At 39.3% G+C, this 14,317-nt stretch overlaps 1 protein-coding gene across 3 annotated transcripts in view; it reads left to right on the top strand.

Moving 5' to 3' along the window:
• The first annotated feature begins 3,142 nt into the window (after nucleotides 1-3,142).
• Nucleotides 3,143-14,317, top strand: part of PBX1 (PBX homeobox 1) — a 291,924-nt gene continuing 280,749 nt past the window's right edge. For 2 of the 3 annotated variants that reach the window (XM_081948963.1, XM_081948965.1), the window contains exons 1-2: nucleotides 3,144-4,063; nucleotides 7,380-7,453. In XM_081948963.1, coding sequence (XP_081805089.1) covers nucleotides 3,873-4,063; nucleotides 7,380-7,453 — 265 coding nt within the window. In that variant the 5' untranslated portion in view covers nucleotides 3,144-3,872. Of the gene's footprint in view, nucleotides 4,064-7,379; nucleotides 7,454-14,317 lie in introns of all 3 variants that reach the window. The other variant, XM_081948964.1, reaches the window with a different exon arrangement.

The raw sequence follows: 14,317 nt of genomic DNA on the forward strand, positions 1-14,317 counted from the left end.
AGAGGTTCCATGAGTATCTATATGGCCGGGACTTCGAATTGGTTACAGACCACAAGCTGTTGTTGGGCTTACTGGCAGGGGACCGACCTACCCCAGTGTCATTATCACCTTGCATGACCAGGTGGACCATCTTCTTAGCTGCCTACTCCTACCACCTCATCCACCGACCAGGTTCCACTTTGGGGTACGCTGACCCCTGAGACGCCAGTCCTCCTCATTGACTGCTTTGAGACTGAGCCTGTCTCGTCCAATGACATTGCCTGTCACTCTGCAAAGGACTCCACCATCAAGCAAATTTTGAACTGGGTGTGGAGTGGATGGCCCAAGGGGCCTGTTGGGGTTGATTACAAAATGTATTTTACTAAACAAGATGAGTTATTGGTTGTTAATGGCTGTTTACTGTGGGGGGACCTGGTCATTGTTCCACACAAATTGCGCATTGCAGTATTAGAGGCTTTACACATAGGGCATCCTGGAATTGTCAGGATGAAGTCTTTGGCTAGAAGTTATGTGTGATGGGCTAACATGGACAGGGAGATTGAAGAATGGGTGGCTACCTGTACACCGTGCCAGGACTCCAGACCAGCTCTCCCAGAGGCGCCCGCTAAGGAGTGGGAGCAACCTCAAGCACCATGGTCTAGGGTGCACATTGCCTTTGCTGGCCCAGTTCACGGCCAGACATTTCGCGTAGTTGTGGACGCCTAGTCGAAATGGTTAGAGGTAGTCCTGGTGACCTCTTCTACAGCAGAAGCGGTCATCAAGGTGCTACGGAGACTTTTCTCCACGCACAGCCTGCCCAACGTCTTGGTCTCTGACAACGGGCCCCAATTCATGGCCATGCAATTTGAGACCTTCCTAGCAGCTCAGGGAATCAGGCATGCTCTGGTCGCGCTATTCCATCCGGCCTCCAATGGTCAGATGGAGAGAATGGTGAGATCTGCAAAAGAGGCACTCTCTAGGATGGGCCCGGGAGATTGGCAAACACGGTTTGACCACTATTTGCTAATTCAGCACATCACACCCAGTGCCACTACAGGGAGAAGCCCCTCCAAGCTTCTCATGGGTCACAGGCTAAGGTCCACTTAGACCGGCTACACCCCAATTATTCTGTCTCATCGCCCCCAGACTCCACAAGCAAAATTCGGACATTTAGTGTAGGGGATTCGGTATACGCCCACAACTACGCCTGGGGAACTCTGTGGATTCCTGCCAGCCACTACCAAGGCTGCTGTCAGACTCAACCTTCGCTGGATTGTTCTCACTTCTTGTACTTAATAAAGAGCTGTTGTTACTGTTAAACCTGTGTGTACCCAATCTAACACATTCATTATTTCTGAATATGGATCTAGTGCTCTTCTGAAGAAGTGCTAAACCGATGTTAAAAAAAATAGCCCTATTGATAGGTCCCTGGCATGGAGATGAGATACAAGATGAAGCATGAGAGAGCAACTGATAATAAGCTAGTGCTATCCTCGACTAGTACTGGCAGTGAGTGACTGTGTCTGACAGGATCTAGAAATAGCCCATGGAGCAGGCAAAATGATATTAATTCAATATTTGTCTCTCTTTTTCTCCAGGAGCTTGAAATAGTTAGAACTCCCTCCTTTATTTTATTTATTTAGTTTATATGGCTACTCATCTCACCAAATACAACTCTGGGTGGCTGACAGCTCAGAAAACAGCAATACAAAATAACCATCAGTAAACAACAGTGTATTTAATTTGTAATTTGATTTAATGTTTTAGTGTTTTTTATGGTTTTATTGCTTTTATTGCTTTAAATGTTTTTAATATTTTAACTAATATATTTTTTGAATTGTAAGCCACCTATAGCCATTGATTGGGCAGACATATAAGTTCAATAAATAAATATAAAATGAATATAAAGGCTCATTTTCTCTATCACAAACCATTGACTTAATTGCAAGGTTGAATGATCAATTAGTCATAAACCTCATATCTCATCTGTACTAATTTCAGCATCATACATGCTGAAAATTACCACAATTTATAATAAATATCTTAATTAAAGAAATCTATAATAAATGGAATTTTAATTCATTATAAAAAACAGAGAGCCAGTTTGGTGTAGTGGTTAAATCACTAGATTAGAAACTGGAAGAACTCCTACTCTGGGCATGTAGCTAGCTGAGTGACCCAGGGCCAGTCACTTACTCAGCCCTGGAAAGCAGGCAATGCCAAGCCACACGAGAGATCTTGCCAAGAGAACTGCAGGGGTTCAGGGAATCACCAGAAATCAATAGAACCCCAGAAAGTATCATTTTCCCAGTTCACAGTAACTGGGGGGGGGGGGCAGAGTCCCAAAGCTACAGAAGCTCTCTGAAGGTTGATTGTGCACAGAAACGTTACTGAGTAACTGAGGCAGCTGAGCACTATTCTCTAGTGCTACACTACCCAGGCTGGTTATCTTTATTATCTCTTCTAATCTCCAAATGGCTTTTATATTATTTCTCATTAATATCATGATAATTAAATGTGTGCAGTCAGAATTGGGTGGCCTGGATAGGATATTTTATTCCCCCTGAATTACTTGGGCTGCCTATATTATTGGAAGGTTGGGCAGGAATTAAATCTGATCTACCATGGATCTCTGGCTGATATGCAGCAGATCGGGAAGACTGGGTGCCTCCCAGTTTAATTTCGTTTTGTTTTAACAAAAAGAAATAACAAATGATTGTCCCAGCCAAAATAATACTGATGACTAACTGTAAGTTTATTATTGTACACAGGATCTGTGTGCTCTATTTAAGTCTGCTACTTACAACAGCAACTACCAAGCTCAATGAGTCAGTTGCATTTCTCCCGGGTTGGAGTGAAAAACAACAGTTTGACTGAAGACGGCCTCTTCTACACGCACTACCATCAACCGGCAGCTGCTTGCCCCACTAAGTCGAAGGCAGGAGCCCCTTTTCCCTTCTAACTCCAGCTTGCCTCTTTAAGGCCTGGAGTCTCCAGCGCCGCGCACCTCTGAACCCGGTGACTGACAGGCAGCCGCCCGCGGGGGGAGGGGGATCGGTGATGGCGAAAGCGGGGAGGAGTTATCGGCGGCGAGCGGCGGCCAATCAGGAGGGCGAAGCGCCCTCTCGACTCTCTCATCAGCACCACCCATCTGCTCGCCTCGTCTCCCTCCCTCCTTCCTTCCTTCCTGGCTGTGCCTTTTCTGTGTCAGTTTCAGGAGTCCTGAGCTTGAGCCTGAAACAAAGCAGGAGGCTGGAAAAGGGCTCTCCAGAGTTCGCCGAGACGCCGAACTGAGGGGGAGACTCCCTACCTTGGCCGAGGCGTCGGGCTGTGCCTTTCGCCGTCAGCTCTGCGCAGCGCGAAGCTCCTTTCGGGGAGAGCATCTGGCTCCCGAGCGGGGCGGGCGGGCAGGGAAAGTTTGGTCGGCTCTTTCCTTCGCCTTTCAGATCGAGGCGGGTTTTTGCCCGAGGAAGGATTAAGCGGTAGCTTGCCGACCGCCGACCGCCTCCAGCGCTACTCTGTTGGCCACCTCAACAGCGAAAAGCGAGAACCTGGCTGGGACGGGGGAAAAAAGAAACAGCAAAAAGCGAGCCCGATCCGGCTTCTCGTCTTGATCCTGCTCCAGTGCGCCGCTTCCTTGCCTGCTGGAGCCGACAGCCTCCTCACAAGAATTCCGAGAGTGTTGCTTCCTACCCTCCTTCCTTCTCTCCCTCTCTCTCGGGAGGTTTGAGGTTCGTTAAGGGATAATATTATTCTTTTTTGAAAACCCAAAGAAGAAAGGCAAGGAAGGAAGGCGAGTCCAGCAGTTGATTCCTCTCTTCCAAGAAGCGCGTTCCCGAAAAAGCTCGAGAAGGGGGGAAAAGAAGGGGACCCGTCCGCGCCTAGTCTTGGGGATGGATGATCAGCCCAGGTTGATGCATTCCCACGCCGGAGTGGGGATGGCTGGCCACCCAGGCCTGTCCCAACATATGCCGGACGGAGCTGCCGGCACTGAAACCGAGGGGGGACGAAAACAAGACATCGGGGACATTTTACAGCAGATCATGACCATCACCGATCAGAGTTTGGATGAAGCGCAGGCCAGGTGAGTCCTTGGGTGATGACGACGACGAAGGTGATACTTACACGTATTTAACTCGAGGATCTGATCCAGACAAATACTTGGCCTTTCTGTGCTCTCGTTAGCCTTCGGGAAACAAAGTAACACCGAAGAAATATCAGATTTTCACTGGACGACCCGTAATAGCCTAGAATTACGTTTTTACTAGGTCTTCAGAGAAAAAGAGGTTCCAAGGAATGGATGTTATTCTTGTGACTGACTTTAGTTAAGTTAGACAAGGCTAAACAGCTAACTTGACTGGATGGTTTGTTTGAGTTGGGAGCTGCAGCTTCCCATGTGTTTTTGTTTATAGTAGTTCATGAACTGGACGTCTTAAATAGCCAATTTAATTTGTATTTGATCGAAAAAGAAGTTAAATCATGTCATATTTAATATATAATATTTGAGAGATTGAACTTTGGGTATAAATATCCAAACTGCATCTAACAGAGGAGACAAATAGATTATCGTAGCAGACATTATTCCAAAAATATTTTGAGTGATTTTTACTGTTTAAAAGAAAAATGCAAATAGACTGGCTAAAAAAAAGTCTGGTGTTTTGTTTTCTGTTTTTGAAATAGCAAAAAAGCAAAACCTTTTGAAGGCCATGGTTGAAAGCTGTTCCCTATAGCTCTTTAGGTACAGTCCCAAAAAACTTAATCACAGTTAATCCCATTGAAAATCAGTGAGCTTAATATCATTTAATACTTGTCCCCTTTGGTGGCCCCTTTGTACAAACAGAATAATTTCCTCTCCTCTTGTGATAGCAAGTATTGATGTTGCATTAGTAACTCAGTTTTTTCTATGTTTGATATTCGAAAGGATAAATATATATTTCTACCATAAGGAGTTGAGTCTTTTAAGAAGCCTAGAAGATAGTAGAATGCAGCCTGTGAATGTTGCTAGTTTCCCATTCCAGGATGTGTTTCCACATATGAAACCACATTAATTTATATGAAACAGCAGGTCATAATCTAAGGCAAGTTGTATGTGCCTGTTACTAATGTGCACATTGAAGCATTTGCCAATTTGCACAATACTTTTATCTTTAGCATTACAATTGTTTTCACAAGTCACCATGTTAATTTATTTCTCTTCAAACTGAATGTTGGGGAAAAGAAGCATGCTTTTAAAAAAAACCTTTAGAATTATTTTGTAAAACTTCAGTGTAGGTAGTATAGTGTTACACTTTTAGTACCTCTGTGCATTTTAAAAATTGAGCTTTTAAAACACACATCAGTGTATATAACTATATGTATGCACTCTCCTAGAACATTTCTGCAAATCTTTATCTAAAGTTAAAATGAATAAAAATCATTTTCCACAAATAGAATTGGAGAATAAAGGAGAAATAAAATTGGAAAATAAAGGACAATACTTAATAGAATAATATTAGGAAAAGCTGTTAGCATTTTATTTGTACTCAGTGTCTAATCCTTTACTCAATTACCTGGGATAGACTGTTAGACTTTGTGTCAATGGTAAATTGCATATCTTAACGTGGTTTGTAACATATAATATTCACTGAGATGGTATTGATATATAGCACTAGCTAACAGTGGAATTCTTTAAGCGATTACAAGTAAGTTCCATAGATTTCAGTAGCTCTTGTTACTGAATCTTGTTACTATAAGGCACATAGCATAGTTTTAAAGCATTACCAGGCCAAGAAGTGCAGGGTTCATAACCTTGTTTTGTTAGAACCCTTGGACTTGATGAACAATAGCTTCTGCTGAATGATGCTTCCCAATATTGCTATAAAACAAAGCAGAGAAAAGATGTTGTTTCTAAAAGTTGCAAGAGTTGACGTTTGGTTTAAATACTTAGTGTGTATAGACACTATTAAATGTGCTAATCTAATTGAAAATCAATACCAACCATATGCTTCTGGTCGCCTGTTACTCTACATATCTGTGCATGCAGCTCTGCTTACAGACTTTTAAAAAGCAGACCAAGGTTTTTAAAAGAAAATGTATATTTCATTATTTTTCTGCTTTGTGTAACCCACTGATTGGAAATATCAAATATATATTTTAAAGTATGTGCTAGCAAACTTTCATTTTATTTGCACTATTTTTTTAAATAATTCTGATATTTGGGAAATCAAAATATACTGTGTGCTAGTGTGCCAGTTGCGAGCCACAGAGCCATGGATTTTGGGTACTGTTAGGAATGGAAAGAAAGCAGTTCCAACACATTGTGTACACACCAGTGGGATACTCTCTTGCACTTAGAAATGATGGACTGCTGGTAAAAGAATCCTGCTTAATGGATTGCAATCCATGTTAATCAGTGGAATGAGAAGGTTCTTCAATTTTCCTGCCCGAGGCACCAAAATGTTCATGTTCTGATGACATGTAATTTTGATTCTCAAACCCATTCTTTGATGTCCAATGAGATTAGACTTCTTGCATATTATAGCAGCATATCTTCAGAAGAGATTACTTGTCAAAGAAATAGTAATTGTTACAGCAATGTTAGATTGTTTCTTTCCTTCGATGGGCATCTGCTGGGACATGAAACTAATCAACCTAATAAACAAACAACAACTGGCCCATTTTGGCACAAGGAAGTGGGGCAGGAAATGACCCATATAAATCCTCTCTTTTTGCATACTAGAATAGCAACATGATGGTAGTGGTGATGGTGATGATTTGTTATCCTGATTAATATCCTGATATTATATTATATTACTGTATGGCTTTTACTTCTTTAAGGAAGCCAGTAAGTTATGAGGAACATGAAAGTAATTGTTTTTTCCACTTCCATCCTGCCTTATTAGATATTCTCTCTCTCTTTGGCAGTATAGCTCTGCATTCTGAGACTATTGTACTTAAAAATAGCTATTTTGTACTTCAGGTTTCCTTAAAGACCTTTCAAACCTTTCCAGTAGAGCTGCTTCAACACAAAGAATTGTAAGACATGGCTGAATAGAGTAGGAAAAAAGGAAGAGGAAAATACAAAAGTTCCCTACGTGGTTGAATAAGATCATCATTAAACACTGAAAAGACTTCTACATGCTCCTGGCATTGATCAGTTAATAGCCTAGCCAGCGAGTATAGTTTATGAATGCTGCTGGAATAGCGGTGTCAAATAGTTGCCTATTTGGTAGCATTTACAATCACCAAACTGATATCCTATTCAGTAAAAAATTGAATTGCTGTTTTTCACTTGGGCACAATTTTCACTGAGCTATAACCTTTAATACTTTTTTGCATAAGGAATCCCCTGTAATCTGTTTTTAAAGCTATTCACATTTCTGTGGCTCACTTCAAACCTAACCCTTCTGATTTCCTTGCAGAAAACATGCTCTAAACTGTCACAGAATGAAACCTGCACTTTTTAATGTTTTGTGTGAAATTAAAGAAAAAACAGGTAAGGAAAAATTTAATTATTTCCTTGCATCTTTTACCCTCCTTTTAAAGCATATCTCTGCATACCTATTTCATTACAAAAATATATCTCAATGAAAAGGAACAGATTTTCCCCTTTGCTATTGCAATGGTTAAAATAAGCATATTTTTAAATGGTGCAAATAGAATGTGATTTATGTGATATTGTGCTATGTATAAGAGGAAAAACAAAGAGGGGAATATTTCTCGTGTCATTTTTCTCTTAACACTTTTTCTACAATTTACATTAATTTAAGAGTCCAGAAGTGGCTACATGATTGTAATTAATAATCTACTCAAACAGAAATATTTTTCTTCTTTTATAATGCTTTATAAAGTCATAGAAAAATGCACGAATAATTACAAATGTTTCATTTTGGCATATACCAAGATCAGAAAAAAACCTTTGTCAAGGCAAACATACAAACATCTATTGGGGATTAGCCTTTTTGACTATTGTTTCTCAGGGTTATTTTATTTTACATTGTATTTCTTGGATTCAAGTGTTAATGACATGAAAATACCCCTTCTGTGTTTCCCACCTCGCAGGCCTCCTGCCATGCGCTAATACACTTATAACATGTCTCAGGGGGGCATTTAAATTTTAAAAGCAACAATTAAAAATAGCTGTCATCAATCAAGGGTGATCTTAAACAGCAGATGCTCAGTGAACAATGTTCAGTGACATCCAGTACTTATTTATTTCAAATTCCAAATGTTTTTCTTCCTGGAAAAGGGAGATTTGTCCTCTGCCTTAGCTCAGAGGAAAAAGCAAAAATGTGAACTGTTGCTGAGTTTCAGCTCTTAGGTCAGATGCTCAGTTGTGGAGTGTTGTCTCTTGTTCTTTCCATTTTTCTTCGCATTTTTCAACAAGGATGCAACAGTCAGTAACTCAGATCTCAATCAAATAAGGAAAAGGTCTGGCATGAATGAAAGTGACAACAAATATGATTGTAAACTCACTTGATATACATTGAAAAGTGATGCATAAAAGAAAAGAGCGCATTTTAGAAAACTGAATTCCTGTGCCTCTGAAATTCTGTGTGTGTGTTCTGCATCCTCTGAAAAGCTGAATGAAATAGGATTATTTGACTCCAGCAATCTGTATACGATGACTAAGGAGATCCTTTGTTAAATCTTATTTGTGCAGCTAGTAACCTAGACAAAGCACCTAACATCGGCATTCAAGCCTCTGAAGTCCTTAAGGTTGCAGAGCTGAAGCCTGACCTTCTTGAGGAGCCATTCATTATGTGTCTTCTATAATATAATGTAAAGGGGTCCCTACAGTCTCTCTTAATGGGATGTAATGCAGCTTGAATAAATATGTAAGTCTAGGAACAACAGCAGCTGATCCTTACCAGGTTGCATTTTGTTTTACTATTAGTCTTTCCTATCTTTTCTGAACAAACCTACTTTGGGTTTGTGGTTTTATGCTCCAGTATAATTCATTTTGTGGGACTCTTTTTTTAAAAAAAAATCTCTTCTTTGTCACAATCTTTAATTGATTTGTGTCCTGAATGGAAATTGGCATGGTTCAAAGTTGTAGCAGATGGTTAGTGAGAATGTGACTTCATTAAGTTTCTTCCTCTTCTCTCTGAGGTTTAATAGTTGGGGTGAGATGAGAAAACTTGCATTATCCTAACACTGGTTCATTCCATTGCATTATTAACCACCAAGTGAATATTGAGAACTGAGAGCTCAGTCTGAAACTCTTATTGCCAAGGGCAACGTAACTAGTTGTGCATGTTATTTGCATATTGTAAGTTCTATATGACCTGACAAAAGATGGAACCATTTGATTCTGTAAACAAATATAGAGTTTGGTAGCTCTTTTTTAAAAAAAAATCAGTTAGTTTGTGACATTTTTCTGCTTATTTTATCATTCAGAAGTATTACTTGTTGAAATATGGAGACACGAAGTTTGGGAGAGGGAATTGTAATAAACAATTATTAAAATCCCTTCTCTACAAAAATGTTAATGGGAAGTTTATGAATTGCCCACCCATGTGTCACGGGATAATCTGAGGGACTACACATATAAAAGCAAATGCCTATTTATATATGCATATTTTTTTTCTTAGTATTTCTATTTGTGTACTTTGTTGTCTTCTGCCTTTGCAACCAGTATGTATGCTAACATGCAGACATAATCATGATTTTCAAAATGGCGAACTCTAAGGTAGGATTGACTATATTCCTGAGCACTTTGACTGGTCTGGGGAACTGGGATTGTGGGGTGCAGTACAGGTCCCAGGAGTATTTCAGGCAGATACATTATTTACAAATACTTTCTACCCAGTTACATACAGTAATAGAAAATGTATCTTCTTTCAGTATTCTGGCCATGACCAAAAATTAGGTGATAAGCACCTGGCCATTTCCAACCTGTTTAGTTTTAGCAAATTTATTTTTAGCACACCATTTTATTTTCTTCATGTAATATGTCTGTGCTATTAGAATATTTCTGGCTAAGATTTATGATGTTCAATTTAAATTGCCCAGGGAGTGTAAGAAATAGATTTGAATTTTTTTAGATAGAATAGGAATAAATACACAGGCTAATACTTGGGAATACTGCAACCAGCACATAAAAATATTATTATTTTCATCACAACAGATGAAAGTATCACTTTGTTAATATGGTTTTCAGCTAGAATTTTTTTCTGTATCTCTTTTCAACCCTGGCGTTCCAATATACTGAATTGGTATTCACTCTATTACTATTTTTAGATGACTCTAGAGTATGCCAAAAATTATATCACCATTCTTTGTGACCAGTGACGTGTAGTCAGGGGAGGCAGGGGAGGCAGAGCCTCACCGCTCTCATGAAAAGAAAAAAAATGTAAAAGGGAAAAGGCGAGTGCTGAGGTGGGGGGGGCTTAAAAAAGCCTCTAAAAAAGGGAGGACTGTGACAACTTTGATCTTTGCAAGCGTGCAAGCAAAATGCCCCAGGATCACGGTGGCGGGGACAGCAACTCCTTCCTCTGCATTGCGGATAAGACCCACGCTGTGCAGAAGGCTCCTCAGCGCTAGCCTCAGATAAGTGCGAGCCGCGGTCCCATTCCCCTCCTTCCTGAGCCAAAATGAAGGGGACCGCGGCTCGCGCTTATCTGAGGCTAGTGCTAAGGAGCCTCCTGCACAGCGTGGGTCTTCTCTGCAGTGCAGCGGAAGGAGTTGCTGTCCCCGCCACCGTGATCCTGGGGTATTTTGCTTGCACGCTTGCAAAGATCAAAGTTGTCACAGTCCTCCCTTCATGATGATCATTTGATGACGTCAGTGCCTCACCAGCCACAAACCTCACCGCACATCACTGCTTGTGACAGTGCAACTAATATTTCATGGTGTTAACATTGCTAGAATAAACTCGAAGTGTCTATAAAGTTTTTAGAGAGCAGATTGTCTTTACTGGCCAAAATTTTCCCTTACCTGCTGTCATTTCAATTTATTTTAAAGGAGTTATGGATACTTTTTATATAAGCTTGGTTGTCATGAATCATTGATGCATAATGCTGTGAGTTGTATGAAATCTTAACATGTTTGTTTTTTTTCAAAAATGATAAAAGACAAGATTTAATATTGATGTATCACGAGGGGAATTATATTGCATCTCTATATTATTTGTCTAGATTCAGCATGCACTTCATGGGCAAAGAGAAAGTTATGATTGATTAATTGATTGGTTCCTATTTTACTATTGAGTGAGATAAATGTAATAGATTTCACAATTACTTTAACACAGGAGTTGTTATGGAAAGCATGATAAGTTGTACAGTATGTAAGAAGAAAAAAGCTGTAGATGTTCTTGCTTGCAGGATCAGAATGCTTAAAAAGGAGAGTTTGATGTCCCCCAAATTAGAAATATTGGGGATTAAAAGGCATCACTCTTTCAACAGCGGCCTTTCCTTTGGAATGCAGGTAGTCCTTGACTTACAACCATTTGTTTAGTGACAGCTTAAAGTTACAACAGCATTGAAAAAAGTGACTTTTGACCAGTTTTCACTTACAACTGTTGTAGCCTCCCCGGGGGTCACATGATCAAAATTCAGACACTTGGGCAACTGGCATGTATTTATGAGGGTTGTACTGTCCCAGAGGTCATGTGATCACCATTTGTAACTTTCCCAGGTGTCTTTCACAATGAGGGAAGCCACATTCACTTAACTACAGCAATTCATTTAACAACAAAAAAGATCATAAAATGGGGTACTACTCACTTAATTGTCTCATTTAGCAACATAAATTTTGATATCATTGGTCGTAAGTTGAGGACTACCATAGAGAGAAAATAGGCTGGTGATAGATTGTTAGATTTATTGCATGGTATCATTCATTCTTTCCTGTGAATATTTTTGAATATTTCATTTTGTATTCCAAAAACAATTAAGTATGAATGTTCCCATGAGTGAGTTCCTCAAGTTGCCTTAAATGTACATTTAAAAAAAAATCATCCTGCAAGAATTAAAAACATTTTTTTAATATATGAAACAGTAACACCACAAAGCGTGAAATATACATTAAGCCATTATCCAGTGCTGTAAATAACAGTAGCTTGCCATACAGAGTCTAATAACTTGATTGATTCATAAGGAGTAAAGTGGTCCCATAGGTAGTTGGGATTTAAGTTTTAAAGGTTAAAACCAACATCTTAAATTAAGTTGGAAAATAAAAATAAACAATTGATACCCAGGATTTAAATTTAGAGTTAGTTTTGCTCCAACTGGATTTTCCAGCATTCTTCAAAAGTAGGTTTTTTCAACAATGGTTTCAGAAGAAGAAAGCCTGTCTACATTGCAATATTTTAGATGCTATTTTAAATTGTATCTATTTGTACAGACATTTTAATTGATTTCATCCCCTCATCTGTCTAGAATGTTATTAGATTGCAAAGTGTTTTATTGAATTGTGTTAGTTTTTTGTAATTTATTATGTATATTCTATATTATGTTGGAATACAAATGGATGAAAGGTGATTTAAAAAGGGTTGTTACTGGAAAATTGACTGAACTAGGGACTGCTTTTTTGTGAGAGGTGTTTTTAAATAGGAAAAGCAGTAAACTAAAGTTTTAACCTGTGTTAGTGAATGACAACAGCAGCCACTAATGATCAAATTAACAATTTAGCTTCCACATAATCTCTAGAATAATATTCATATGCACGCAGGTAGTATGACTGAGATTTAAATTTGTATTATGAAAATGTAGCTTTGAAATAGCTTGGGTAGTTGAAAAAGTGTTCCTCGACTTATTATTCATTGAGAGAAGAACTTTAGCATTACCTACATCGTCTTGTTACAAAGACGTCTCTAGCATAGATATCGATACTCAGAGCAGACAGATGTTTGGTGTCATGCAGTACATTATTTGTTCTTTATTTTTTATTCATTTGTTTAGAGTGAGGTGCTAATAAAACAGCTTAACTGTTATTGATTCTGGGACAGTAAATACATGTTTTGGGACTGCCCTGACCATAAACTGCAACATTCCTTCTTTTCTTGTTTTGTTTGAATCAGTGGCAAAAAAAAAGTTCAGCTCCAAATAAAGTAAGTAGATTTACTTTTCCCAAGAAGAAAAGGAAGAGAAACTCTGGTCCAAGGAAATCATTGGCAGAACATACCAATGATTTCCTCAGATCAGGATCCCTCCTCCTTTTTTCCTTGGGAAAAGTAAATCTACTTACTTTATTTGGAGCTGAACTTGAGATGGAAGAAAGGATAGGCAGGCAAGCCTGCAATCACAGGCAAAGTGATTGAAACTATCATATGCTTGTTTTTTGTTCAGAAGCATTCAGCCATTCTGCTTTAGCCATTGACTCTGAGATGCCAAAGAGAAGACTTTGGAAGAGAATTATCCTCATTTTTACAGATGTGTATCTGATAGTGATGCTGAGCAAACTTAAAATGAACAGCAAGAGCTACAGAATCCTTACTTTGGCTAAGCCTTGCCTTCTCTCATTCCTTGATTCCTTAAAAGAAATGTGTGAGACTGACTCTTTTCCTGTATAGTAACTATTTCAATGTGACGAATCTTCCATTTGAACAATAGCTATTCCCACCCACTCACCCCTTATATCTTAGACAAGATTGGCATCATATCTGCCTAGGCATGGATGCTGGTGATAGTAGAACCATTCCCTTAATGCATGCTAGCTGCTAAGTGATTATTAAATTTATAGAGACAGAAATGGGAATTTGCAATCAATAGAAGGTGTTTTTAAGATAGTACTGCCATCGCACACACAAACACATCCTGTGATGATGATTCATGGCCTCTGTGAGTCAAAGAAGTCATTATAAAATCTCACTTGAACCATGTTTTGACTCCTGCTGACTACTTGGACTATTATTTCATTGGCAAGAGTATAGGCACAATTTTTCCATTTTCCTGAATCCTTTGTGACTTCCTAGACCAGTCCACAGCCCAGGGATTTCCTGGTGTCTTCCTATCCAAGTACAAACAAAATCCCACCCTGCTTAGCTTTAATGGATCAGCTAAGGTCACTAACAGTTTACTAACTACCGGTATCTGTATTTCTTTCTGCTTTCTGCTCATCTCTCCTCTTTTGAATGTTCCCTCTGTGGCATAGGATTTGGTAGAAGAGCTAGATTTTATTTAATTTGAGCCGAAAGGCAGAAATGATTTGACTCATTCATATGCTGTCATTTGGTAGGGGCCAGGTTGGGCCTAGTGTTGGCTAGACTGCATTAGTTCTTTTGGCAGTTGTAACACACAAGTGACTTATGCTTAATATGTGGTCCATTCTCACAAGCAGGACTGCTGGAAATAGACTACTTATAGACTTGTATCTGTGCACTGATTTTTCCTAAGTGCAAAACCCCGACTACTGAACT

The sequence above is a fragment of the Natrix helvetica genome (genome assembly GCF_964273705.1).
Source record: "Natrix helvetica genome assembly, chromosome: 3".
In the NCBI taxonomy this organism is placed as follows: domain Eukaryota; kingdom Metazoa; phylum Chordata; class Lepidosauria; order Squamata; family Natricidae; genus Natrix; species Natrix helvetica.